Raw genomic sequence first — 27,677 nt, forward strand, 5'->3', positions numbered from 1 at the left:
GGTGACTCAGTAGGCGAAGCACTTGCCGTGCAAGCATTCAGACCTAAGTTTGGATCCCCCCATATGAGTACTGGGTTCTAATTCCAGCAGCTGGAAGGCAGGTCCCCAGAGCAAGCTGGCTCTAGGTTCAATCCTGCCTCAGTGAATGGATGGATGGAAAGCAACTGAAGGAGACTGCTGGCCTCAGTCTTGTCCTACACACACGCCTTCACCTACACATGCCTCCACACGCACGTGGACATGCATGCACCTGCAGCCGTGCTCATGTGAACAAGCACACGCCACATACACATGTGCAAAGAGGTTGAAGAGCATGTGAATAAACGGCACTCAACCTTGATGTGCACACATGAACATGGACACAGAGATGCACAGACATGCATGACAAGGCTAGAGGTGCTGGAGGGGCCGAGGGCTGCGCACTTCTGGTTCACAGATGCGTTTGCTATGTCTGTGCAGGATTGACCCAACAAGGCAATGCTCTCGTCTTTGGTTTTTCTTTAAATCAGGCACTACCCCTCTTCTGAGGGGTTCACCCCAGAAATCTAATCAACTCCCAAGCCTGCACCTCCCAAAACCATCATGAAGATGGAAGTTCATATATATATATATAGTGGTTTGAGTTTTATCTGCAAGTATGTATATGCACCATGTGTGCCTGGTGCCCATGAAGTCAAAAGAGGGCATCAGAGTCCCTGCAGCTGGAGCTTCTGAGCTGCCACATGGGTGCTGGGAAGTGAACCTAGGTACCTGCAAGAGGAGCAGGTGCTCTTAACCACTGAACCATCTCTCCAGTCCCCAGATGGACACCGAATTTGGCATAGTGTGAGGGCTCAAACATTCAGCCTATAATTACCAGGGTGTGAAGGGGAGTGGGGACAGGTGCACTGTGTCCCGAGGGTTGTAGGACACCCCTGGGAGGGTTAAGCAGGACTATGAGGTGATGCAATTTTCATTTAATTAGATTAGATTCCAGTCAGGCTGGTCCTACACCTGGCTGTAATCCCAAACCAGGAAGGCTGAGTCAGGAAACCGAAGAGCTGGAGATCAGCCTAGGTGGTTAGGGAGGTCCCATGTTGCTAGACTTCCCCTATGTGTCAATCTCTGTGCACCCCAGATACAGCAATCACCTCTGACAAAGCCGTGCTGGGAGAACCAGGAGTCTGCTGGAGTTACAGGAGTGCGGGTGCGCGCTGGGGGAGGGGTGCAGGGGGAGAGCCTGCTGTGTTATCCCAGTTCCCACACAGCGCTCAGACACTCATGAAAGCTACAGGTGTGGAGCTCTGTGCACCCTTTGCAGACAGCTCACAGCCTGGGGCACCTCCCTCTCCTATCAGAAGGGAATGTTTCAATATGGAAGAAAGAACTTCATGACACCGCTCTGAATTTAACCCAGAGGCCAGTCTAGCCGTGGCGGGGGCGGGTGCTGGAGAAGGCTGCCCCAGTGCTATTCCCCAGGGCCCAGCAGGGCCAGGTAGACAGTGTAGTATCATGGAGCACGTGCAAACCTAGGTTCTGCCCTCCCCGCTGCCGCGCACAGCCCCGCCCCCTAGCTTTAGATGTCATTTCTTCCCAGTCCCTACTGAGCATGCGTCAGGCTCTGGCTTCCATTTTTGCCTCAGGGCTTACTGAGCATGACTATAGGTGCAGGGTTCATTTGCGGCTCCAGGCTCAGTCAGAAAACTATCCAAACTGAAACTTAGGGTCAGAAAAAAGAAAGCTAAGGCCAGCTAAACGCCCATGAGGTAAGCCTGAAAATGTGAGTTCGAGCCCCAGGACCCATATGGTGGGAAGGACACACATATAAAATAATTGTAATTTTTTAAAAGCTTAAGAAAACCAGACGATCCATCCCTGACTCTCTTCTCCCTGAGCAGGTGAGGAACAGGATTCCCTGGACATGTCCAATGAGGTCCGGTGTTTGGAGGTGGCCGAGCAGGCCAAGCTCCTCTTCACAGGCCTGGTTTCGGGGATTGTGCTTGTGTTCCCCCTGAATTCCAGGCAAGATGTGCTGTGTATCCCCCCACCCGAAGCCCGCAAGGCTGTCAACTGCATGTCCCTGAGCAAGAGTGAGGACCGGCTGGCCATCGCCTATGACAACATCGTCCTGGTGCTGGACATCAGCCCCGGGGACCCATGTCCCACCATCGAGGGCCCCACCTACACCTTTTACACCCAGCTGCCGGAGACCATAGCAAGTGTGGCCGTGCTGGCCGACTACCGTGTTCTCTACGGCATGACTGACGGCGGCCTCTTCCTGTACAACTGTGCAAGCTCCAAAGTCTTCCCGCTGGAGGCCCACGGGAGCAGGGTGAGCTGCGTGGCGGTCAGCCACGGGGAGCAGCTGGCCATGAGCGGGGCGGAGGATGCACTGCTCTGCCTCTGGGACCTGCAAGCTTGCAGGGGGATGTTCCAGATGAGCTATGAGGTGGGTGGCCCGGCCCACTGACATCTATGCTGTGCCCTTTCCTCTTCCCTCCTGTGCTCCTTTCTTATTTTGTGTTTACACTGTTTCTAGCTGTGAGCATACATCTTTGTGTGTGATGGATAGAGGTCCACCTGGGTGTCATTCCTCACCTTGTTTTGGGGGGCCTTCCCATTAGGCTGCAGTGGGCAGGGTGCTCCTATCCACAACTCCCCAAAGCTGGGATTGCAAGTGTGGGCCACCATGCCTGCTTTTTTTCAAACATGAGAACTAGGGCTCCATTGCAGGTCCTCATACTTGCCCAACAGTTGACTCGAATGAGGAGGAAGGCATTCCTAACGAGGCGTCTCCTAGCCCCCAGATGCGTACCCAGCCACCCACGGGTGCATTGCACCTATGCTGCGCTGCAGGAGCTCTAGAGCTGCGGCCTGCACACACACCTGCGCATGCATTGCACCCTGAAGCTCTCGCCTCTGTGAAGACAGACCTTGCTCCTTGGAAAGTCCGTCTCTCTGGGGTTTGCTCTGCTCTGCCTCCTGTGGGGAACTGGGTTTGGGACACTGGCCAGGTGAAGGACTGGTCTGATCGCAGCTGGAAATGGCATCATGGGGTACACTAGTTATTTTGTTACCAGATCACTGACCAGAAGCAACTGAAGGGGGAAGAGCCATCCGGGCTCCCTGTTGTAGGGGACACAACCTAAGCTGGAGGGAAGGCATAGCACCAGATGGCTCTATGGTGGCAGGGGTATGAAGCTGGGACTCCACATCTTGGTGGAACAGGAAGCTGAGAATGAACAGGATGTGCACTGGGCTATAAGCCCACAAACCAGAACCACAGTGACCCGCGTCCTCTAGGGAGACAAACCTGAGAAAGGTCTTCAACTTTCCCAACACCAGCTGTGGACCAAGGGTTAAAACACATAATCCCAGGCAGGCGAGAGGGCTCAGCTGGAAAAGGTGCTTGTAGCCAAGCTCGATGACCTGAGTTCTGTCCCCACTAACCACATGGTGTAAGTCGAGAACCAACTCCTGCAAGTTATCCTTTGACTGCATATGGCGCTGTGACATGCAGCCCCCCACCCCCACAAACAAATTCAATACAAGTGAACAACAACAACAGATACCATGTGAGCAGGGGACATTTCTCACACTAAGCCCGTCATATGATCTGTCTCCACAGAGCTCCTACTGCAGAGGGGTGCGGTGTGCCTGCTTCTCGAAGGACGACAAGTATGTGTTTGCGGGCATGAAGGACCGCTCCATCATTGCCTGGAGTGTGCTGGACGGTGAGTCCTGCTTTAGCATGGAGCTGAGCTATGAAGAAGCCTCTTTTATTTTATATATCTCTCTCCCTCTCCCTTCCTCCCTCTCTATGTATGTGTGTATGTGTGTGTACACATGTGCACAGGAGTGCACCTGGACATGCGTACACGTATAAGTGGCAGGTGGAGGCTGAGGTTGGCCTAGTCCTCCATGTTATTCAGCTAGACTGGACACTAAGCCCCAGGGACCCACCGCAGACTGTCTCCACCCCACTAGGCTTACAAATCCATGCTGGCACACCTGGCTTTTGCATAGGCGCCAGGGATTCGAACTCAGGTCATCACGCTTGTGTGGCATACCCTTCACCTACAGTCCTCCTTTGCTTTTCTGTTGCTGTAATATCTTGACCCAAAGCAGCTTGGGGAGGAAAGGGTTCATTTGGCTTAAAGGCTGTAGTTCATCACTCAGGGAAGTCAGGCAGGAGCTGAAACAGAGGCCACGGAGGGGTGCTGTTTACCAGCTCACTCTGATGCTCAGCCTGCTTCCTTATACAGCCAGGATTAACCTGTCCAGGAGTGGCACGGCCCACAGTGAGTTGGGCCCTCCCCCACCCCTCATTAATCAAGAAAATGCCACACAGACCAGTCAGATCCAGGCATTTTTTTCAGTTGTGGTTCCTTCTTCCCAGACGACCTGAGTTGGTGGCAAGGTGACAGAAAACTAACCGCACACCTGCTAAACACTTGCTGAGCACCTACTGAGCACCTGCTGGGCACCTGCTGAGCCATGCCCTAGGGCTGAGCTCTGACCTGGCAAGAAAAGAGTCTCTTGGGTCTTAGCGGGCCTGCTTCAGCCTCTAGCTTGGTCCCTCAGCTTAGGAGGTCTGCAGGACCCATGATGTTCCTGCTAGGCCTGTGCTCTGGATCCACAATGCCCTCTGCACATGTCCTGCAGACCCCTTTGGGGACAGCACGGACTTCTTCCCCAGGCCTCCATGAGGGTGGAAAGTGCCCAGTGAATGTGCAGTCTGTACTTGGGCAGTGACCTTGTGCTGGAGAGGATGGACTTTGGAGTCAATGGTTAAGTCAAACCAGGTAGACAAGGAGCCCCAGGGAGCCCTGACTTTCCCTCCACAGCCCTGAGATTGTCAGCGTGCAGGGAGCCCCAGGGAGCTCCGACTCCCCCTCCACAGCTGGGCTTGCCAGCGTGCACCACCACACTCAGCTTTTCCATGTGTGCTGGGATCAAACTCATGTCTTGTGTCTGCAGACCTCTGTGCCTCCGCTGTCTCGTAAGCAGCCCTTTCCCCACAGGCACCCTGCTGGCTGTCCAGTTTGTCCACGCTGTCATCAGTCGAATCATCCCCACCTCCAGTGGCTTCATGGCCCCCACAAGCCATGGCTATCTCATCAGAGAACATTTCCAGTGCCCATCAGCCAGAGCCTCCCAGCAAGAGCCTCTCAAGAACTTCAAGAGGGCAGTGTGGTTAGTCAAGAGGCAAAGGAAAGAGCAGCTGACTGCCGCAGAGGCCTCTCAGGACACAGGGTCAGTGGCCGCAGAGGGAAAGGAATTGCAGTCAAATAAGCGCTCCCAGGTCTGCCTGATACTGTGAAGGCCTTGGGAGGCTAGGGCTCGGCTCATCTGGTAGAACAAACTGCCCAGCTCTCCTGGTGTCGTGCAGACCCCAGGTCTCCCTCAAGCATCTTCCATTTTCCCGCCTCTTTTTCTGTTGGGTTTTCAAACCTGCTCCCCTCAGGTTAGCAGCCCTCATCTCCCACACTGCTCCAAGAACCTGGATCAAAGCCTTGGTTCTGCCTCTGTTGGTTCCAGTAGGCACAACTCTTATTGTTGAGCCAATCACTGGCTCTGGGAGGATCTGCAATCACTGTGGGAACCACAGGTGACCCACTGGAGGGCAACCCTGTGTGGCAGAGTGACAGACTGCAGGGATGTGGTGGGCACTGTCCTGTCTTGGAAGGCAGTGGGCATCCAGCTGCGGTCCAGAATCCACATGGCAAAGCCAGCCTGTGGCTCAGCCTTTCCTTTCCCTGTGTGAAGCCAGAGGTCTGGGCTGTCATACCACATACACGCTTGCCCATTTGAACTTGTGACTGGCACACGTGATCACAGTTAGCCTGTGTGTAGCTCCTGCCCTGACAGTGACGTAAAATGGATTGTACAAAATCTACTCCGGCCAGGCAATGGTGACATACTCCTTTATTCCCAGCACTTGGGATGCAGAGGCAGGTGGATCTGTGAGTTCAAGGCCAGCCTGGTCTACATGGAGAGTTCCAGAACAGGCTCCAAAACTACACAGAGAAACCTTGTCTCAAAAAAAAAAAATAATAGGGGCTAGAGCCGGGCGGTGGTGGCGCATGCCTTTTAATCCCAGCACTCGGGAGGCAGAGGCAGGCGGATCTCTGTGAGTTCGAGGCCAGCCTGGTCTACAGAGCTAGTTCCAGGACAGGCTCCAAAGCCACAGAGAAACCCTGTCTCGAAAAACCAAAATAATAATAATAATAATAATAATAATAATAATAATAATAATAATAATAATAGGGGCTGGAGAGATGGCTCAGTGGTTAAGAGCACTGACTGCTCTTCCAGAGGACCTGGGTTCAATTCCCAGCATCCACATGGCAGCTAACAACTGTCTGTAACTCCAAGATCTCACACCCTCACAAATACATGCAGATAAAACACCAGTGCAAATAAAAGGAAAATTAAAATAATAATAATAATAGAAAAACCTTATGGGTCAATGAGCTGACTTGGTAAATAATGGCACTTAGTACTCAACCCTGAATTCAATCTCTAGGACCCACAGGGTGGTAGAAGAGACCCGACTCCACAAGAGTTGCTTGCTGAACCCACACTTCACCATAGTAATCACACCCTGTTGCAGGGTGAGGGCCCACTTGTTTGTCCCTGCAGCCCAGCTAGCTTACACCTGAAATAACCACACAGAAACTGTGTTCATTAAATCACTGCTTGGCCTATTAGCTCTAACATCTTATTGGCTATCTCTTACACCTTGATTTAGCCCATTTCTACTAATCTATGTATTGCCACGTGGCAGTAGCTTACCAGGAAAGATTCGGCATGTCTGATTCTGGTGCCTCCATGGTGTCTCTCCTTTACTTCACTTTCTTCCTCCCAGCATTCAGTTTGTCTTCCCGCCTACCGAAGTTCTGCCCTATCAACTAGGCCAAGGCAGTTTCTTTATTTGTTAACCAATGAAAGCAGCACACAAAAAGAAGGACCTCCTACACATACACACAAGAAGAAGAAGAAGAAGAAGAAGAAGAAGAAGAAGAAGAAGAAGAAGAGGAGGAGGAGGAGGAAGAAATTTGGTATATTTTAAGCTATAGCTTGAAAATATGTACTCAGGTGCATTGAGCAATAACTTTAGATTTTTAAAATAATATTTTATTTTTATTAACCTGTATTAACTGTGCATATTAGTAGGGGCCCATGAGATAGTTCATCTTGACTGCAGCACACACTCATCAAACAGCCTCTTTATCCACCTTCAGCTCCGTCCCACGCTGGTCCTCACAATTCCACGTCCTTCTAATTCCTGTGTATGAGCGAGGGAATGCGGCACAGCCGTCCTGCATCGGATTTCATGGAACACAATGGCCTTCTCTCTGGCTGCATGTTATTCCATTATTGACTGTACCACATATTCTTTTCCAACACTGGAGTGTGACTGTTGGCCATTGCTAGTTAGGAAGTCTCCCACCGTTTCCCCTTAACTGAAGGACCCTTAGCTTGAGCAGAGAGCCCTTGAAGGGGAAAATGTTACCATTTTGCCTCTCCCTGGCTCCCTCCCCACACCTCTCATCCTGACAGGGAAAGTTGATGTACAGCTTCTGGCCTAAAATTCCAGTGTCTGGGGCTTGGTCACAGAGGTGTTTAATCCCAGCTGTTGGGAGGCAGAGCAGGATCAGAGGATCTGTGTGAGTTTGAGGCCAGCCTGGTCTACATAGCAAGGCACTGTCTCAAAAATGAAACAAAAATAAAATTCCTGTGTTCATTGCAACAGTCTGAGGGAGATTCAGTTACTGAGCAATGTGCTCCAGGCTGGTGGATGGTAGGTACACAGGGTGGAAGCTGTAAGAGGCTCCTACTGCTGTGTGAGTGTCAGAGTATGACCCCAGCCCACGGAGGGTGTGGATGGAGCGTGACCCTGGCTCTCATGGGGGGGTGTGGATGGAGCATGACCCCTGGCCCTCACGGGGGGTGTGTGTGAATGGAGTGTGGCCCCCAGCTCCCACGGGCACTGTGGATGGAAACATCTCGCACAGACGACTTTGCTCCCTAAGCCCTACTGCAGGCTGCTGGCTGTTCCCATTATTTCCTTGCTGTGAGCAAACACTGGGCACAGCAATTTAAGTGGGGTGGGTTTCTTTGGGGTCAGGGTTTACGGTTCCTGTCCATCATGGTGGAAGGAGGAGGTTTAGGCCTTGGCTCACAGCCAGGCAGAAACTTGGCGTTGTTGTTTGAAGTTCATTCTAGAACTCTGGTCGGTGGCATGGCTCCACCCCTGTTCAGGGTGGATCGTCCTTCCTCAGTGAAAGCTCTCTGGAAATGCCCTCACAGACTCTCAGTCACACTGGGGGTGAAGCTGACCCATGGCCAGTCCACCCCTTACCAACTCGGCACATGTGCCTCCTGCATCACACCAGCCCACCCAGTCCTTAGGGCCTCTTGGCCATCTCATAATGCAAGGTTGTTGTGGGGAGGCTGCTTGTTTCATTCCTGGTTGCTTAGCCCCGAAATAATCACACATAAACTATATTATTTAAATCACTGCTTGGCCCATTAGCTCTAACTTCTTATTGGCTAATTCTTACTTCTTAATTTAACCCATCTCCATTACTCTGTGCATTGCCACGAGGCAGTGGCTTACTGGGTAAAGTTCCTAGCGTCTGTCTCTGGTGGTGGCTCCATGGCTTCTCTCTGACTCCGCCCTTCTTTCTCCCAGCATTCTGTTTTGTTTTCCCTGCCTAGCTCTGTCCCCTATAGCTCTGCTTTAGGCCCAAAGCAGTTCTTTTATTAACCAATGATATTCATAGCATACAGAGAGGACTCCCACATCACAAGGTGCATTTGGTCTATCTCTGAATATGCTCAAAATAATTGTGTTTATTTTATTTGGGGGGGTGGTGCAGTACACACTGCCACGGTGCATATGTGGATCTCAGAGGACAATTCCTAAGACTTGTTTCTCCCCCCACCGTACAGTTGTCCAGGATCAAAGTCAGGTAGTCAGGCTTGGCAGCAGGCGCCTCTACACATTGAGCCCTCTCTCCAGTCCCTCAAAGTCTACACAATTCCAACATTGTTCAGGAGCCTGTACTAAGGCTCTAGCACCACCTTAACTGTGACCCTCTGTAAAATAATACCAAGGAAGTTACATACTTCAATACATATGAGGCCAGCCTGGTCTACATAGTGAGTCCTAGGCTAGCCAGGACTACATAGTAAGAACAACCAACCTTTTGCTATCTAAGGGTACAGGTTTTAACACTCTATTCCAAATGAAAAGAATAGGGACATCGCAAGGAAAATCAGACCAAAGCAAGACAGAAAACTGCCGAGAAAATACCTGAAGCGCCGTGTTCAGCAGATGGAACTCTTGGCACCCACAATGTGGGCACCCACAGCCCACCTGCCACACACAGGGCCAGGTCCTCTCCCTGCCTAGGTCTTTCTTTGATAAACATCTCATGGTCCTGGCATTTTAAAAATCCTGGGGTCTGGAGCCAGCAAGATGGCTCAAAGGACAAAGGCATTTGAAGCCGGATGAGCCCTCTTAGATTCCTGGGACTTAGCTGGTGGACGCAGGAACTAACGCGGAAAGCGGGAACTGAAGGTGGGAACTGACTAGGCAGGTTCTCCTCGGATTTCCACGCTCACACTGTTGCAGGCGCGTGATTGAAAATCTGAACTCCTGGGGTCTCCATTGCAGTACAGGTTTCATCTCTACATCTTCCCACAACGGCCCCTCCAAGGCCTTTTAGGATCTGGCCTGTCCTTATATATTGCCTGACCTTCTGGAACCCTGGGGGAAGCTCCCATAACCGACTTGGATCCCATAAGACCAGTCAAATGCCAGTAAAACTAGTACCACGTGGATGCTGCTCCCGCTCAGGATGATCAGCGGCAGCTGTGTGTACCCCTGAGGCTGACCCTGGAAAACGCTCCCCTGGGTGTTCGTTTGGAGCAGGGAAGGCCTGTGCGCTGTTCTGAGCAGTCTTTCTCCCAGACCCCTGGCCCTCGGCACCCAGTGTGGAAGCAAGGCCTCTTTAGAACGTTGATGCTAATGACTCCAGCAGGCACCAAGCTGACCTGACACCCTGCAGCTTCCCAGGCAGGGTCTCCTCCCCAGCAGTGGTGTGTGGGTTCTCCAACCCTGGAGGGGCTCACAAATCTTTCAAGTTCCAGCTAAGCAGCTTCTCAAGGAAGGTGAAGTTTATTTCTCATGAGTCCTCCACCACCATCCAGCAGAAAGCATCTTACAGCCCCTCCTCTGGGCGGCGGCTAGCTCTGGGCAGCGGCTCACGTTTGAGCAGATGAGTAGACAGGAGGACAAACATACAGCTTTATTTCTCAGTCTTTTTATCCAAGCCAGGTCCCTGGAAACAGGCCTCACAGACACACAGAGGAGTGTCTCCTAGGCAACCCACAGCCAGTCAGGTTCACAGCAAGACTTAACCATCATGATCACACAAATTTTTTAAAGATGTTTTTTTCTATTTGTTTGATGTCTGTTTTGAGACAGAATCTATGTAGCCCTGGCTGTCCTGGAATTACTATGTAGACTAGACAGAGACTCCCCCTGCCTCTGCCTCCTGAGTGCTGGGACTAAAGGCCACCACACCCAGCTAAACAGTTTTCATATAATAGTTGTCCTGCCAGGACTCAAAGGCTGAGGCAGGATGATAGGAATTTGAGGCCATCCTGGGATACACAGTTGAGTTTCAGGAAAGCCTGACTGCAGGGTAAGACGCTGTCTGGAAAAAAATAAAAAAACAACTAAGAAGAAATTGTTTTTTCTGGATGTTAACAACCTATGTGCTTTGAGGAAGACTCTAACAGGAGGTGCTAAGCAGCGGCAAGGGGGGAGAATTTCTGCCCCACCTTACACTCTCATATATGACTGTGACCGTATTGCATGCATATCATGGAACACAGGCTGTGTCTGAAAGTTCTCAGACAACAGAACAAACTGTCCCCAACAGGAGGGTGACATTTCCTCTCTAGCTCATAGCATTATTAACACAGGGATTTATGTTGTCTTGTCTACTATTTCAGGATGTATGAGGGGTTGAGGGGTGCTGTGGATGGAACCTCTGTCTTCTACATACTAGGCAGGTGCTCTACCACTGAGCCACGCCCCCAGCCCCTGACTGGGGGACTCTAGGCAGGTATCAGCCTTATAGAGGTATTCGAATCCTTGAACCCTTTGCTTCTTTTATGACCCTGGGAGGAAGTACACATACCGTTATAGTGTGGATCTGAAATGTACCTCAAAGGCTACGTACAAACCTTCCATCTGGGTGTGGTGACATACTCTGCTAATGCCAGCACTCAGAAAGCTGCCGCAGGAGCCTGCTATTGTTTGAGGCTGGCCTCTGCCACAGACAATTGGAATTTTTCTCTCAGAAAACCAAAATCCAAAATAAAAGAGGGCTCTTTTTCCAGGATGCTCCGCAAGTCAGGTTACGGGGACATGTCTTTGGAGGGCACTGAAGGACACTGGTCTCTTCTTCCTCTCTGTTTCTGGGCCACCATCAGGTGGGCTGATGGCTCCACCACATGTTGCCTACTGTAGACCCAAAAGCAAGGGGCCAGGTGGAGTGGAGCACACCTTTAGTCCCAGCACTCGGGAGGCAGAAGCAGGCAGATCTCTGACTTTGAGGCTAGCCTGGTCTACAGAGTGTCTAAGGAAAGCATGGAGGTGAGCAATGCCCCCCCTCAATGCAAAAACCCAACAAAACTAGAGTTGAATTTTTCAGGTCATCAAAACAGCTGATTGGGTAAAGGTGTTTGCCACCAAACCTGATACACACAATAAATAAATAAAAATAAACATTTCTTAAATGTATCTTATCTTTGGATTGTATATCTTGGATATAGTTTCACAGGCTCAGAAAACTGGAACACACACAATTTATCCCCAGGGTACAAGGAATCCCCCTAAACGCTGAGCCATTTCAGGGTGACTCAGGTGAGCCATGCAAGACAGCCTCTCAGGAACAAGACCTAAGGGGGCACACAAAACCCAACACAATGGTCAAAACCAATAAACCTTTATCATACATACATATGTATATATACAACATATATATATGACATATATATATATATACATGTATTTCTTTTGTTTTATTTTCCTAGAGATTTAGGCTTTTCTGGTTTTGTTTTTTTAGAAACTGGATCTCTTTGTGTAACCCTGACTGGCCTGGAACTTGCTTTGTAGACCAGACTGGCCTTGAAGCCCCAGATATCTGCCTGCCTCTGCCTCCTGAGTGCTGGGATTAGAGGCATGTGCCACCACACCTGGCTATAAGATTTTGATTTTTATTATTGTTTTAGTTGTGTGTGTGGTTTATGTACATGAATGCCATGCAGAGATGCCAGAAGAGGGTGTGGGGCCCTGGAGCTAGAGTTACGGGCAGTTGTGGGCTTCCATGTGGGTGCTGGGAATAACACCTGAGACCTCGGAGGAGCAACCAATGCCCTTAACTGCTGAGCCATCTCTGCAGGCCACTGCCGTTGCTAAAGATTTATTGCTTTTAATTATGTGTGTGCACCTGATTGCAGGTGCTCGTGGAAGCCAGCGAAGGGTGCCTGAGCTGGAGTACAGGTGTTTGTGAGCCACCTCACACGGATGCTGGGAACTGAACCCGGGTCCTCTACAACACCAGCATGGAGTTAACCACTAAGCCATCGCTTTGGCCACAATGTGTTCTGGTGAGAGAGGGTATCATGTATCCCAGACTGGTCTGGAAGCTTCTATGCAGTCAAATATGACCTTCAATTCCTAATCATCCTCATCTTCCTCCTGCCTGCTGGGCTGTGAACTGCCTCAGCTGGCTATTACACAGATGCTTTTTTATAAATATTTTTAAAATTTTGTATTTGTGTGTGTGCACTGTGTGTGTGTGTGTGTGTGTGCGCGCGCGCGCGCGCTATGGTGTGCACAAGGAAGTTAAAGGGCACTTTGAGGCAGGTTTCTCACTGACTGCTGCAGAAGCCAGGCTGGCCTAGGGCTCCTGTCTCCACACCTGTCTCCCTCAGAGTGCGGGGATGGCAGGCTTCTGCGACTGTGTCTGAGCTTTATGTGGATATGTGGGATTTGAACTCAGGTCTCAAAACTTTTGTGGTAGATGCTTTACCCACTGAGTCATCTCCCTAATCCCAAACAAAAATGTTAAATTATTTTTACATATTTTTAGGGGCATTGTTTGTGAGCCATGTGTGTGTGGCTAAGTGTGGTGGTTTGAGTAAGAATGGCCCCCATAGGCTCATATACTTGAATGCTGTCCGAAAGGATAATAAGGATTAGGGGTGTGGCCTTGCTGGAGGATGTGGGCTTTGAGGTCTCTCATTCCATGCCTATGGGCCAGGATGATCGCTTAGCCACTTACCCAGCACCTACCGCCATGCTCTCGCCATGGTGATAGTGGACATACCCCTGAAGCTATAAGCAAGCCTCCAATTAAATGCTTTCTTTTATATAAGAGTTGTTTTGGTCATGGTGTCTCTTCACAGCAACAGAACAGTGACCAGGACACTGGGTGTGTGCCAAAGCATGCCCGTGTAGGTCAAGTCAGCAGACAATTGCGGGCCAGAAGGATTGATCTCACATCCTCAGGCCTGGCAGCAAGCCCCTTTACCCACTGAGCCATCTTGACTCAAGCTGTAATTTTTTTATGGTAGATTTTTGTTGCTGTTTTGAGACAGGTTCTGTAGAGACAGGTTATTATGTAGCCCAGGCTAACCTGAAACTCATGGTGATTCATTCTCCTGCCTCAGTCTCATAAGTGTCTGGCCTAGACTTTTTTTAGACATCAGTTTCCCCTCCACAGCCACATTGAGAAGTTCCAGGGTGTCCCTGTCCCTCCACATCTTCCTGCTCCACACACTCGGCAGCTGTCAGCCCTCCTCTTCGCGGAGCCGTATTTGTGGTTGATAAGCAAGATCTGACTCAGTGCTTCTCTCGCAGGAGCCAGCACCCTGGGAGGCGCTTTCTGGGGCAAGAACTTGGGGTTGAGATAGTTCTTTGTTGCTCGGTAACAAATTGTTGCAAGCTTTGTCCACCCCACCACGGTTTTATCTGTTTGCTCCTGTCCTGTGGTCAGCAAGTCTGCTCAGCATCACAGGGCCTTTGTTCATTATCTCACAGATGCCAGCTCCTCAGGCTCTCTGCTCAAGGCCAGGCTTCAGTTCCCACGGACCTGCCTGTCTCTGGGAGCAAAAGCCAGCAGGGTTGATTTCCTCTGTTCTGCCTCTGGCCCACAGGCTAGCCCTTTCTGTCAGGACTCTGAGGCTAGGCACCCAGTGTACTCGCCTTCCTCCTCTTTTGTTTCTGTTGCAGCTTGGAGACATGTCTCTGAAACCTAGGCTCTACTGAGATGACAGGCATTGCCATGCACAGGTTAACCTCTCTGTCTCTCTGGTCTGTATGTTTAGTCTCATGTGTGTGGGATCACATACATACATGTGCATATTCACATGGGGGCCAAAGACGATCTTGGGTGTCTACCTCATGTGTTGAGCCCTGGTCTCTTGCTGTAGCTTGTGTGAGGAAAGGGGCTTACTTCAGCCCACAGCTCCACCTCACAGCCCATTGCTGAGGGAAGTGAGGACAAGAACTTAGGAAGGAGCCTGGAGGCAGGAACGGAGGCAGAGGCCACGGAAGGGTGCTGCTTCTGCCGCACACGAGGATACATGAGGCTTGCTCAGACTATTTTCTTGAATACCCCGAGACAGCATCCCAGGGTTGGCATTGCCCTCGGCGACCAGAGCCTCCAACACTAAACATCAGTCTTGAAAATGTCCACAAAGACGTGCCCACGGGGCCAATCTGATGAAGGTGTTTTCTCGACTGAGGTCCCCTCTTCCCAAATGACTCTTGGCATGTGTCAAGTTGACACAAAACTATCCAGCACTCACTCTTAACCTGGAGCGGCCCAATTCAGCCAGTTTAGGCAGCCAGCTTGCCCCAGGGATCCTGCCACTGCTTCCCAATTGCTGGGAGGATAGGTGGCCACCGTGCCTGCCTGAAAACCAACTCTTCTGCAGCCTTTATTTTATTTTTATTTTTATTTTGAGACAGGGTTTCTCTGTGTAGTCCTGGCTGTCCTGGAACTTGCTTGGTAGACCAGGCTGGCCTTGAACTCACAGAGATCCGCCTGCCTCTGCCTTCTGAGTGCTGGTATTAAAGGCGCACCCACCACCTGGCTCCTGCACAGTGAGTGCTGGAAAGGATGTAGCTGGACCCAGCCCAGCTGAGGGTGTGTGCTGTGAGCGCCACTGGCAGGAGGGTGGGCAGAACCCTCTGAAGGATGAATGTGGGTCTCTAGTGGCTGATTCTCCATGGAGTGGGTCCTTACGTCCACCTTATGGTGTGTGTGTATGTGTGGCATATGTACATGTGAGCGTGTACCTGTGTGTACACGCGCGTGTGGGTGTGTACCTGTGTGTACACATTAATTTTCACCTTTTGTTTAAAAGTCCTAAGCCAGGCAGTGGTGGTGCACACCTTTAATCCCAGCACTCAGGAGGCAGAGGCAGGCGGATCTCTGTGAGTTGGAGGCCAGCCTGGTCTACAGAGCTAGTTCCAGGACAGGCTCCAAAGCTACAGAGAAACCCTGTCTTGAAAAACCAAAAAAAAGTCCTTAATTTTATGAATATGATGTTCGATGTGCATGGAAGTCTGTGTACCATGTGTGCTTGGTGTCTGCAGAGGTCCATGCAACAAGTGCTCTTAACCATGAAGCCGTCCGCCTCATTTCCTATTTTTGAGACAGGGTCTCTGCCTGGTGTGGAGTATCAGTTCAGTTAGGCGGGCTGGTCAGCCCCCGACCCCCATGTACTGCCTGGGCTAATAGGTGTTTATTACCATGCCTGGCCACAGATACACTTATGAAAGGGACATTTCTATAAGATAGCATAGGAAGAATGTATTTGAATAACTTCACCCACAAGTAAATACAATTTATTTTTCTTATCTTATATTTTAAAATCAGTGACTGGGATGGACCTCCTCATGTATTTGTTCCTTAAAATAAACCTACACTCGTTGACTTGTTCAGCCACAAGCCTATGAAAACTCTAAAGCAGGGAAGATGGAAATCTTGAGGTGAGTGGTGGCACACCTGTCTTCCAGGCACTCAGGAGGAGAAGGCAGGACAATCACAAGATTGAATATTGGAGAGTAACCTGTGCTGCCTAGTGAGGCCTCATCTCAAAACAGCACGGGCTGGAAATGTGGCTCCACAGAGCACTTGTCAAACACTAGCAAGGCCCTGGACCCCAGTGCCTGCTCCACAAAAATAAAGTTTGGAAGCAGCAGTGGTATGGTACAGGCTCCAACCCAGCTATGAATGGGATCGAGAAAACGGGACTGGAGAGATGATTTAGTGGGAAAAGAGCTTGCTGCACACTGGCTGGCTCTGACCAGCACTGCAGCGGTGGGGACGGCATTGCTGGCTACCCTGTCCCTTTCGGACAGTGAGCTCCAGGTTTAGTGAGAGATTCAGTCTCAAAAGACACCATTGCTCACCTCTGGCCACAGCACACACATAAAGGCACGAGTTTACACAAGGGCACACACTCAGTGCAAGTACTCAGTCCACATAGCTCTAGAATAGCTGCTGCTCACAGTCCACTGCCACATCAACCCCACAGAACGGAGTCCAGAAACTTCCCAGGAAGAAGCAGGTCCTACAAATACATCTTCAGGTCACTGGTCAACAGATACGTGGACTTGTTTCCGATAATGTCAACATCTAAATGTCAATTTCTTTTAAGACGTGGTCTTAACTATGTAGCTCAGTCTGCAAGCAAGTGATCTGAGTGATCCTCCTGCCTCAGCCTTCCTGTTACTGAGATGACAGGGGAGCCTGAACACCGAAATGTCAGTTTTATAAAATTAATGAGTTTTAAAAATGTTTTCCAACTTTGCTAAAAAGTACTCCCCCCCCCAACAAAATAAAGCAAAAATTCTTTGAGTTTCCGGGTCGCCATAGATCCCTAAGGAACCCGCGGTTAGAACGACCCCCACCCCTCGGGCAGCCGCCCCCACCCCCGCGAGTTCCTCGCGCTAACACGCCCGTGTAGTGACGTCACGAATCTCGCCCCTAGGGGGTGGGGCCCGCGCAAGCGCGACCTGGGCTCCAGCGGAGGCGGGGCAGACGCGGCTGTGACTTCCAACATGGCGCACGCAGGCGGCGGAGGCTCCGCGGGCCGGGGATTCGGCGGCTCCCGCTGGGGTCGTTCGGGCTCTGGAGGCCACGAGAAGCTGCCGGTGCACGTGAGTGACGCCCCCAGCCTCCTTCTGGGGACCTGAAGCCCCGCGGGCCGGCGTCCCTCCGTGCGGCCCCGCCTCGGCCTCCTCTCTGTGCAGTCGGGGCCCGGGGACCCCACATCCCTTCCCTGGAATCCTTCGGCGGCCCCTCGATTTCCCCCCATCGCTTCACTACTTCTCGCCGCTCCTTGACCCTCCCGGAGATGCCGCGGACCTCCTCGACATCCCCCAGTCATTCCTGCGGCCCCTGTCATCCCCGGGGCCCCGCGGTGCGCTCCGGAACCCCCGAGTCCTACTCGCTGGCCCTTAGTTATCCTAGCCACCCCTCGGTTTCCAGGGGATGTCGCGGCCTCCCCGAGACCTTTCGGTCCTCCCCGCCGGTCTTCGGTCTAACCCGGAACTCCTCGGGCTTCCGAAGCCCCTCGAGACTAGCCGCTGGCCCTCGGTCGTCCTCGTCGGCCCTCCCCGGAACCCCGCAGTTATCCTCGAGGCCCTTTGCAGCCCCACGCCACCCCTTCTCTATCCCTGGCCTTCCAGTCCACAGTCTCTGAATCGCGTGACCCCAGCCCACCGTCGGCCTTCTCGTTCCTCGCAGGTGGAGGACGCTCTCACCTACCTCGACCAGGTGAAGATCCGCTTTGGCAGCGACCCTGCCACCTATAATGGCTTTCTGGAGATCATGAAGGAGTTCAAAAGCCAGAGGTAACCTGCAGGGCGTTCTGCACCGGGGAGCAGTAGGCTGGATGAGCCCCCCCTCTCCACTCCCCCCCCCCCATGTAGTACTAACTACATCTCAGCCCTTAAGCTGGTGACCTTTCATAGCTTTGGTTGGCCTGGGCAGCTTCTGAAATAGTCACAGGATGAGGTAACTCTGAGGAGCTGATGAGGATTCCTGGAAGGTGGTCAGGAATTGGGGAATGGGTGAGATCCAGGCCTGGACAGAGAGCACTCTTTAATTGAAATGTTGATTTGGGTGTTAGTGAGGAGACTCAGGGTAAAGGTGCCTGCCTGCCTCCAAGCTTGATCACCTGCGCTCCAGGAGAGAACTGACTCCCCCAAGTTGTAATCTGACCTGCACTTGGGGGCTGTGATACATACCCCTTGCAAAAAGTAAATTTAAACAGAACAGTTTTGAAATTTTTCAAGTTTTGTTTATGAAAGGTTGGAGGTATAAGTTTTGTTTGGGGGAACAGTGGTAAAATAAATACTTTAAGAAAATGTTACTTATGGGAGGGTGCATGGTTTCTTCTTAAATTTTGTTCCCAGGATGCTTCTCCTAGCCCTTCCTAGTTTGGCACCTATTTTGACATAAAATACAGGAACTGTTGTAGGCACAGAGCCATTGGTGTAGTGGGGTGCATCTGAGTTATGCCTGTGTCTTCTAGAACCTTTTGTGAGGGATGGCTTGGTTTAGGTGAGGGACTCACCCTAGTGACAGGTGGCAGTCAGTCAGCTTCCCCCTCTCTTCTACTGTCTGCTCTTAGGAAGTGTGAAAGGCCTAGGCTGCTTTCTTCTGGGTATTCAAGATACTGAGGCCAGAAGATGACCCTCCCCATGTCTCCCTATTTTTCCCCCATCCTCTAACTTGAAGGCTCTGGTGTTAAGACTTTTCCTTTAGTTAAGAAAAAAAAATCAAAATGGCTGGGCAGTGGTAACACATGCCATTAATCCCAGCATTCAGGAGGTAGAGGCAGAAGGGTCTTTAAGTTCAAGGCCAGAGTGGTTTATAAAGCGCTGTAGGACAGCCAGGGCTACACAGAGAAGCCCTGTCTTGAAAAACATTAAAACCCCAAAATGTATCCTTACCCTTCCCTGGTTCATAAAATATTAGGAAATATCTCACATTGCTTGGAGTACTGTGGCTTCCTGTAGATTCTTAGCCCAGCACCCAGGTCTTGGGACATTTTCAGGACTGGGCCCAGGATCTCGTATGACTTGGGAGCTATGAATTTTTTGCCAGACCTAGGTAATCACAGGTGGTCTCACATGATGGGGTCCATTTTTATTTTAAGCAGGTCGTGGTGGTGCACACCTTTCACCCAGGCAGAGGCAGATAGATCTCTTGAGTTCTTGGCCAGTCTGTTCTTAGAAAGTTCCAGGACAGCTAGGGCTACACAGAGAAACCCTGTTTCAAATGGAAAACAAACAAACAAGAACAGGATGGGGCCTGTTTTAGGAGTCTTTGCTGCTGCTGAAGCCCTGGCCTGTGGTGATTGGCGGGTATTTGAGGGGTTCTTTCTGCTTTGCTCCCAGAACTCTTGCCCACTTGCATTCTTTTCTTCCAGCATTGACACCCCTGGCGTCATCAGGCGTGTGTCCCAGCTCTTCCATGAGCACCCTGACCTCATTGTGGGGTTTAATGCTTTCCTCCCACTTGGATACCGCATAGACATTCCCAAGAACGGCAAGTTGAACATCCAGTCTCCTTTGACCAGCCAGGTAGGCTTCGTTTGGGTGATGTGGACTCAAGTCAGCCTACCCGGAGCACAGCTGGACATTTGCGATGCTGCCGGAAGCCTTGTACGGCCTGTTCTAGTTCTCTGATAGCTTCTAGTCCAAATCTCATTCCGAAGTGAACAGGTTGGAGGTCTTAAATCGAGTGTAGTAGCTGGGGCTGTGGTTCGGTGTGGGAGAGCTCTTGGCATGGGCAAAGCCCTGGATTCAATCCCCAGCACTTGGGGCGGGGAATGGAGTCAGAATTTTGTGTTCAGAGTCATCGCATCACTAGTTGCTGAGGTCTGGCCTCAGGGCTTTCCCAACAAGTCTCCCAGGCCAAAGTATATAGTGGCATCCGCTGGCTTTCATCCAGGCCTCCAATAAAACCAAGTGGTTGAGCTGTGTGCATGGAAATAACTTTGTTTTATGTCACAGTTTCGTGTAGTTGGCATAGGTTCCTTTCTCAGCTCTGGCTTGGTCCCCAACTCTGCCACTGCCTTTGTCTCACCGTAGCACAGGCAGGTATGAAATGCATCGTTCCTCAGCCCTCCAAGTGCTAGCATGACAGGTGTGAGCCACCACGACAGGCTTTTGGTGACATTGGACAGGGACTTTGCCCACTGCACCTGGACCCCAGGACCCAGAGCCATCAAGCCTTCTCAGGAGCGACTCCTGGAACGTGTATGGCCTGGGTATACAGCGTGGCAGCTTTATCGGGAGCAGAGAATTGTCCCTAGACTTCATGCTGTCTGAATGTCGTTGCTGCTCCCTAGAAAGCTTCCGGGAGCAGAGTCTGGGCCATGATAGTCTGTGCCCCTGTGTATCACACAGGGCTCTAGACTCACGGTGACGCCAATAGCAGTTTTGTTTTCCTCATAGGTGGCTTAGATGGCCAAAGGGCCCCAGTGACTTACAGAAAGGATGACAAAGACGGTCTTGGACCTGTGAACAGGGAACCCTGCCAGTCTTGAGTCACCTTCCCTCAGGGTACTCTGGAGCTCCTTGGTCTTGGTGACAGTGATAACCGGATCATGACCCAGGTGTTCGCCTGTTTTTTTGTGGCTCACCGAGATGTCTTCAGGATCCCTGGAGCCTTTGCCATGTTGTCGCAGCAGGGAGCCTTACAGTCCCCACACATCAGCATCTGTCTTTGCTGTGTTTCTCATTGAGACACGGTCTCTATAGGCTGGCCTGGAACTTGACATCCTCCTACTTCAGCTCCCAGAGTGCTGTAATGATAGGCAACTATTGCCTATCACCCTAGCTTCACTGATCGGAAACAGAGCTTTTTTTCTCTCTTCCATTTTATTAGTTTGGCCTGACAGCTACAGGTGAGCACTGTCTCCTAAAGATGCTGAGGGAGTCCCCACTCATTTGGGTTCTGTGGTGAGGTTTCTGAGCCTCTTTCTTGTGAGGAGTTTTGCACTCTGGCATGTGATACGGCGCCCAGGGCCCCTGCCCTCCCAGTGCCAAGGACACCAGTGCCCTTGGTAGCAGTTGAAAGTAGGGCTTAAGGGTCAGGCAGAACTGGGTACTTAGATTCATGGCAGGAGATTTGCCGTGAATTCAAAGCCAGCTACAGAGTAAGACCCTATCTTACCTGCCTCTGTGAAGAGAGGGTTCGGATAGCCATGCCATGCCAGAAGCAGGAGGCCTGGAAAATCTGAGCTGCTGTTGCTTCTACCTGAGTAAGCATCTTGAGTGCTGCTTCAGAGCCCTCCCTGGCCATCAGCCTGAGAAGTGTGTGTTCCTGTGTCTGACCAAGCTCCTCAGAGCACCTTTCTCAGTTGCCTGTCTGTCAGTGACGTATGTCAAGGGAGGAATAGGTAACCAGATGTCAGTCGGCAGGTGAGTTCCTAGGTCCTCTTTGGAGGGGGACTGACAGGAAGCCCTTTGACACACTCTTTGGGGAGGCTCAGTATGTCTGATTCTGAATCACTACTTCCTTGGAACCGGGTCCTCAGTTTGGGGTGTGGGATTCTCAATGATAGCAGGGACTTTGGTGGGGGAATGTAGGGAGGAGGAAGGAAGGGCCTTGTAGGGATGGGCTGTTAAGAGGGTTGTCTACAAAGTAGGGCAGGACTGGAGAGGAGCTGAGAGAGGTAGGTTTGCAGAACTTAAAATGTCCAGAAATCGCCCAGATGGAGTCCGGAGGACCCAGGCCTTGGAGGACAGGACCTAGGAGTGGGTCAGTGAGGTAAGGTATTTGTATGACCCAGGTTGGCCCTTCTGGTGAGGTGGAGGTTGGTTCCTAGGCAGAGGATACAAGGCCCTGGCAACTGGGCCTGGTGGTTTCCTCATTTAGGCTCGTGAGTATCAGGAGGACCTCATGGGCAAATACGGGTTACAGTGTATCAGCTGTCTAAACAGTCACCCCAAGGGGACAAGGATCTTAAGTGCAGACAGAAATGGAGAGGATGAAGCGATTTGTAGGAAGTCCCCTGCAGGGCATGTCTGCTGCGGCTTGTAGGCTCTGTAGTGACGGGTTTTTATTTTCCAAAGATCACAATAGAAAATTGTATTACAGCTGTACAACCATAACCACTAGTTCCAGAACATTCCATCTCCCCAGAAGCAGACCCTGCCAATCATCCCTCTGCTTCTTGTTCCGAGCATTTCACATAAATGGTCTCTGTCAGCACTCACATAGTATGTGCCAGTGGTTATTTTCTTGGCTGAGTAATGTTCCACTGGTGGACCATGTTTTACTCATTCATCGGGTGGGTGTTTGAGTTGATTGTTGATTGATCTGCTTTGTAGGATTGCAATTGCTGGGCTGTAGGGAAATTCTCTGTTGGATTGTTGAGCTGAAGGCAGTTGCCATGGTAACTGTTCTCACCACCATCTACTGTCTTCTGCAGAGTCCCTGGCCAGAGAGCTGGCTCTCTTTCATGCTGTAGTGGCTTATTCGGGACCAGAGGAACCATACAGTGCTGGAGAGATGTCCCTAAGTGGCTGGGCAAACCCAGACCCGTGCGACCTAGAACGTGGGTTGGCAGGTTCCTGAGATGAGAGTCTTGGCCCACATTTGGTAGTCATGTCTGTGTCCTCAGCTTTGGCTTTTAGTTTGTCCACTGTCGTCCGCCCAGTTGTGTCTCAGCCACTAGTACCTGAGAACACCACGAATTGGCCTCTGATCCTTGAGTTCTGCACCTGCAGATTCATCACAGGTTGAACAGATCAGGGAACATACATATATGCTGAGCCTACAGACTGGGGATGGAACCTGGTCCTTGCCCATGCCGGGGGATGGGGCGTTCTGTATCTGAAGCACACAAGCCTATTTTTGTGCTGTATGTGATAGTCATTCCCTAGTCCACAAGGTTGACTATTGACAGTGTGCCTGGTGTAAAATGCCTAGAGATGTGGATGCTTGTGGGGCCTGTGCGTGTCTGTGTGATGCTGGGCTGCATTTGAAATCTTTGGAGGAGGGTTCTGGAATCTGTTCCCCTTGGATACTAAGGGACTACTATTTGGATATGGGGCCTTGACTGAGTAAACATGGAACAGATGAGGCCATTTGAGTGGGCACTAATTAAGTTTGGGTGGCATTTTTTGTTTTTCTTCCAGACAGGGTTTCTCTGTGTTGTCCTGGCTGTCCTAGAACTCATTTTGTATACCAGGCTGGCTTTGAACTCACAGAGATCTGCCTGCCTCTGCCGCTCGAGTACTAGGATTAAAGGGCGAACCACCACTGCCTGGCTGCTGGCATTATTTTAAGAAGTGTTGAGGGTACAGCACAATCCTTCAGGAACCCGAACCCCTCTGCTGGCACCTCCAGCATTTTGAGAAAAATGGTCTGTAGTTCAAGAACAGATGTCATGTGTGTGCCTGCTGCCCTGATGAGGGCAGAACTGCTGGGGAAGGCAGCAGAGGTGTGTAGAGTCTCTCCAGGATCATTCTGGAAGGTTGTTCCTCCAGGACTCTGGAGGTTAAGCTCTCACGTGGACTCAAGCCCCAGGTTCCACCCCTAGAACTGTCAGAAAACTAACCACCAGGATGCTAGTCCTCCCTGCACAGCAGGGTTCCGTAGGAACGAGAGAGACATGTTTCTATTTACAGCTGGAGAAAAATAGGCACAAGTAAGATGCTTTTCAGTTTGGCTCTGATAGTTTGACTATCAGTTTGACTGATAGCTAACCCTGAATTGTTCTGGGGCTTAGCACCCAGAGGCCTTGTGGTGAGAATCCTGAGCCAACTGCAGCTAGATGCACAGGCACTGTGATGGTCCCTCAAAGCCAGCAGCCGCTGTTCCCACTCGAATAGTCTTGCTAAGATGGAGACATCACCTACAGCTCTACTCATAGCTCCAACAAGGTTTAGCCTCCAGGATTTGTGACTTTTCCCCTACATGCTGATTCTTAAGAGTAGAAAGCAGGGGGCTGGAGAGATGGCTCAGTGGTTAAGAGCACTGATTGTTCTTCCACAGGTCCTGAGTTCAATTCCCAGCAACCACATGGTGGCTCACAACCATCTGTAATAAAATCTGGTGCCAACTTCTGGCCTGCAGGGACACGTGCAGGCAGAACATTGTATACATAATAAATAAATCTAGCCGGGCGGTGGTGGCGCACGCCTTTAATCCCAGCACTCGGGAGGCAGAGGCAGGCGGATCTCTGTGAGTTCGAGACCAGCCTGGTCTACAGAGCTAGTTCCAGGACAGGCTCCAAAGCCACAGAGAAACCCTGTCTCGAAAAATAAAAAAAAATAAAAAAATAAATCTAAAAAAAAAAACCCAAAACATTTAAAAAAAAAAAACAGTAGAAAACAAACTCTATCCCAGCGCTGGGAAGGCTAAAGCAGGAGGTTGGCCAGAGTTGGAGCCAGGCTGTATGGGGAGATCAAGTCCCAGGAATACAGGGGAGGGCCTTGTTGAAACTGCAATACCAGGCACAGGAGACCTGAGGAGACTCTAGAGGGAGGAAGTACTTTCCTCACACGGGTCCTCAGGTGTTACAGGAGCAGTGCTTCTTAGGATGCAGTGACAGTTCACCATCCTCTGGCTAGACCATGCCACTCACTGCCCATGTTCTGCAGGAGAACGCCCACAGCCATGGTGACTGTGGTGAGGACTTCAAGCAGATGTCCTACAAGGAGGACAGAGGCCAGGTGCCCCTGGAGTCAGATTCTGTGGAGTTCAACAATGCTATCAGCTATGTGAACAAGATCAAGACCCGCTTTCTGGACCACCCTGAGATCTACAGGTCCTTCCTAGAGATCCTTCACACCTACCAGGTAAGACCCAGCCTACCACAGCACCTGGGGCCTGGCTTCACCTGGCTCTTGTCTGGCTTTTGGAGCTGAGAGTGGAGATCAGGTCCTCACAAGCTGGCCAGACATTTGCTGCAAGCCGCTCCTCAGCCAGAGACTCTAGGTAGTTCTTGCCAGTCAGGTCCCACCCTGTGTTGAGTCTAGTTCTGAGGGAATCAGGAGTAGGTTGCGGTGGAAAAGGAGTGTGTGCTGAGAGGTGTGTAGACCAGCCACTGTCAACCCCCGGTATAGTAGCAGGGAGAAAGACACCTGGGAAGAACCTGTACAAAGGTCTGGGGGTTAAAGTGCACAGCCCTGATTCTTAAAAAGGAAACTTTCTAAGCTGGCTCAACAGCTAACATTTAAAATGATAGGTTGTATCCCCAGCATTGCACAACACACAAAGTTGCACAGATAAATAAGATGTTTTGGCATACAAGTTTACTATCATAGAGCTAACCTAGACTCCCTATGAACTTAGAGAACCCCAGTGATGGTCCACATTTGATAGCTCAGGCTCCATCAGTGTATGACAGGGAAACAGCTTGAGTTATGTGGATATAGACACCTCAGGCAGTGACAGTGTGGCTCCCAGCAAGCACACAGATGTGGGGTGCTGGTGTAGTTCTGCATTCTTGGGGGCACACTAGAGGGAAGCTTGGTGGCAACAGGGTCCCTGCAGAGAACATGTTCAGAGTGCCGGCCACGGCATGTGTACTCCACCACTTCCCATTGTGAGATCAGCTCAAGTACCCTCCAGCCCGTGTTTGCGGTTTGTCTAAGTCCCTAGAACGCCAGGCTCCTTGTCACTCTTTGCAGTCCGTTTTCCACTGGGGACACCACACCTGACTGCTGAGCCATCTTGCCTGCCCTTAAGTTGTGTTTTTTAAACAGTGGTTTGAAGCCAGATGTGGTGGCACATACCTTCATCCCCAGGATTCAGAATGCTGAGTCAGGAGGATTGCTGTAAGTTCAAGGGCATCCTGGACTGCACCATGAGCCCAGGTTGCTTCCTGAGCCACCGCAGGTTCCGTATAACCAGCAAGAGCAGTTGGGGTGCAGTTCCGCTCAGCTGGCATGGAATCTCAACTGGTTCAGAGCATCTGGACTTGGTTCTCTCCCCTTCCCGTTATTAGTTTGTATAAATGCCACAATTTCAGTTCTTTCCCTGGGATCCGAGGGTGCCGCTCATAGGACTACTTGGGTTCATTCAGTTTTTTTCTTTTTTTTCTCTCTCTCTCTCTTTTTTTTTTTTTTAATGAATATTATCCCAGCCAGGAGTGGTAGTGTGCTGCACACCTTTAATCCCAGCACTTGGGAGGCAGAGGCAGGTGAATCTCTGTGAGTTCAAGGCCACTCAGGTCTACACAGAGAATTCCAGGATAGTCAGAACTATACCAAGAAACCCCATCTCAAAAATCCAAACAAAAACCAACCTCTCCCCCCAAAAAAACACAATATAGCAACCTGGCCTGGAACTGGCAATCCTGCCTCAATTTCCTAAAAGGCCACCTTGATTCTATATCCCCATCCCCATTCTCTGTCCGCGCTGTTGCCTTCAGCTCCAGGTCTGCCTGCCTGCCTTCAGGCCTCCTTCACCTCAGCTCTCCCTCAGTCCAGTGGTGCAGTGGGAAGAACACTTCTTGACTATCACCTATCCCCTGATCCAGCAGGCCTGGCTCCCTCTGTAGAAGGGCACCAAATTTCTCTTCCTTCATGCCTGTTCTTCCATTGCCCTGCAGCCCTTTATACCCTCCCTTCCAGTACGGCAGGGCTGGGGCCACTGAGAGCAGATACTCTGGCAGTGTAGGCACAGGACCGATGTCTGCACAACTGCCTGTGCCCATGCTGGTGCCCTGCCTCACCCTCTTTTCTTCTAACCACTTGCAGAAGGAACAGCTGCACACTAAGGGTCGTCCGTTCCGTGGCATGTCTGAAGAGGAGGTCTTCACAGAGGTGGCCAATCTCTTCCGGGGTCAGGAAGACCTGCTGTCGGAGTTCGGACAGTTCTTGCCTGAGGCAAAGCGATCCCTGGTGAGTGCCAAGTGCCAGGATCCTGCCCACAAGATGCATGGGGAGCTAGAGTCTGACAAGTGTGTCCTATACACAGACTGTGGTAGTGTGGGAGGAAGAACATTGCTTCACATGGAGATGAAGCCAGAGTGAGGAATATGGTCCCAGGCTTGGAGAAGTAGGTGAGGGGGGTTTGGCCCAGGAACAGACTGCACTTGGCTTTCTTTCCCAGCAGTGGCTTGAGGCCTGCTAGAGGTCTCCTCCTCTTCTTCCTCATCCTTTTCTTTTTCTCTTTCTTTTTTTTTTTTTTCTTATTTAAAATGGTTTTTCGAGACAGGGTTTCTCTGTGTAGCTTTGGAGGCTGTCCTGGAACTAGCTCTTGTAAACCAGACTGGCCTCAAACTAACAGAGATTCGCCTGTCTCTGCCTCCCGAGTGCTGGGATTAAAGGTGTGCACCAACATCACCCAGCCTCTTCCTTTTCTTGAACATCTTTTTGAAAAGTAGAGATGAGGGGGCTGGAGAGATGGCTCCATGGTTAAGAGCACTTCCAGAGGTCCTGAGTTCAATTCCCAGCAACCAGATGGTGGCTCACAACCATCTGTAATGAGGTCTGGTGTCCTCTTCTGATGTGTGTCATCATACATGGAGGCAGAATGTTGTATACAAAATAAATAAATAAATCTTTTTTTAAAAGAAAAGTAGAGATGAAATTCATGAGCCATGAAATTCTCCACTTTAAA

General features: G+C 50.8%; 2 protein-coding genes across 9 annotated transcripts in view; both read left to right on the top strand.

Moving 5' to 3' along the window:
• Nwd1 (NACHT and WD repeat domain containing 1) overlaps positions 1-5,935 on the top strand; it is a 78,967-nt gene extending 73,032 nt beyond the window's left edge. For 6 of the 7 annotated variants that reach the window (XM_013350728.2, XM_026785210.1, XM_026785211.1 and 3 more), the window contains 3 exons: positions 1,878-2,428; positions 3,608-3,713; positions 5,004-5,935. In XM_013350728.2, the coding sequence (XP_013206182.2) occupies positions 1,878-2,428; positions 3,608-3,713; positions 5,004-5,302 (956 nt within the window). In that variant the 3' untranslated portion in view covers positions 5,303-5,935. The remainder of the gene's footprint in view (positions 1-1,877; positions 2,429-3,607; positions 3,714-5,003) is intronic. The other variant, XM_026785209.1, reaches the window with a different exon arrangement.
• An 11,171-nt stretch (positions 5,936-17,106) lies between these two features.
• Positions 17,107-27,677, top strand: part of Sin3b (SIN3 transcription regulator family member B) — a 35,765-nt gene continuing 25,194 nt past the window's right edge. The window contains exons 1-5 of one of the 2 annotated variants that reach the window (XM_005359145.2): positions 17,107-17,242; positions 17,832-17,938; positions 19,522-19,675; positions 24,710-24,907; positions 26,813-26,956. In XM_005359145.2, coding sequence (XP_005359202.1) covers positions 17,144-17,242; positions 17,832-17,938; positions 19,522-19,675; positions 24,710-24,907; positions 26,813-26,956 — 702 coding nt within the window. In that variant the 5' untranslated portion in view covers positions 17,107-17,143. The remainder of the gene's footprint in view (positions 17,243-17,831; positions 17,939-19,521; positions 19,676-24,709; positions 24,908-26,812; positions 26,957-27,677) is intronic. The other variant, XM_005359146.3, reaches the window with a different exon arrangement.

The sequence above is a fragment of the Microtus ochrogaster genome, linkage group LG1 (assembly GCF_000317375.1).
Source record: "Microtus ochrogaster isolate Prairie Vole_2 linkage group LG1, MicOch1.0, whole genome shotgun sequence".
In the NCBI taxonomy this organism is placed as follows: domain Eukaryota; kingdom Metazoa; phylum Chordata; class Mammalia; order Rodentia; family Cricetidae; genus Microtus; species Microtus ochrogaster.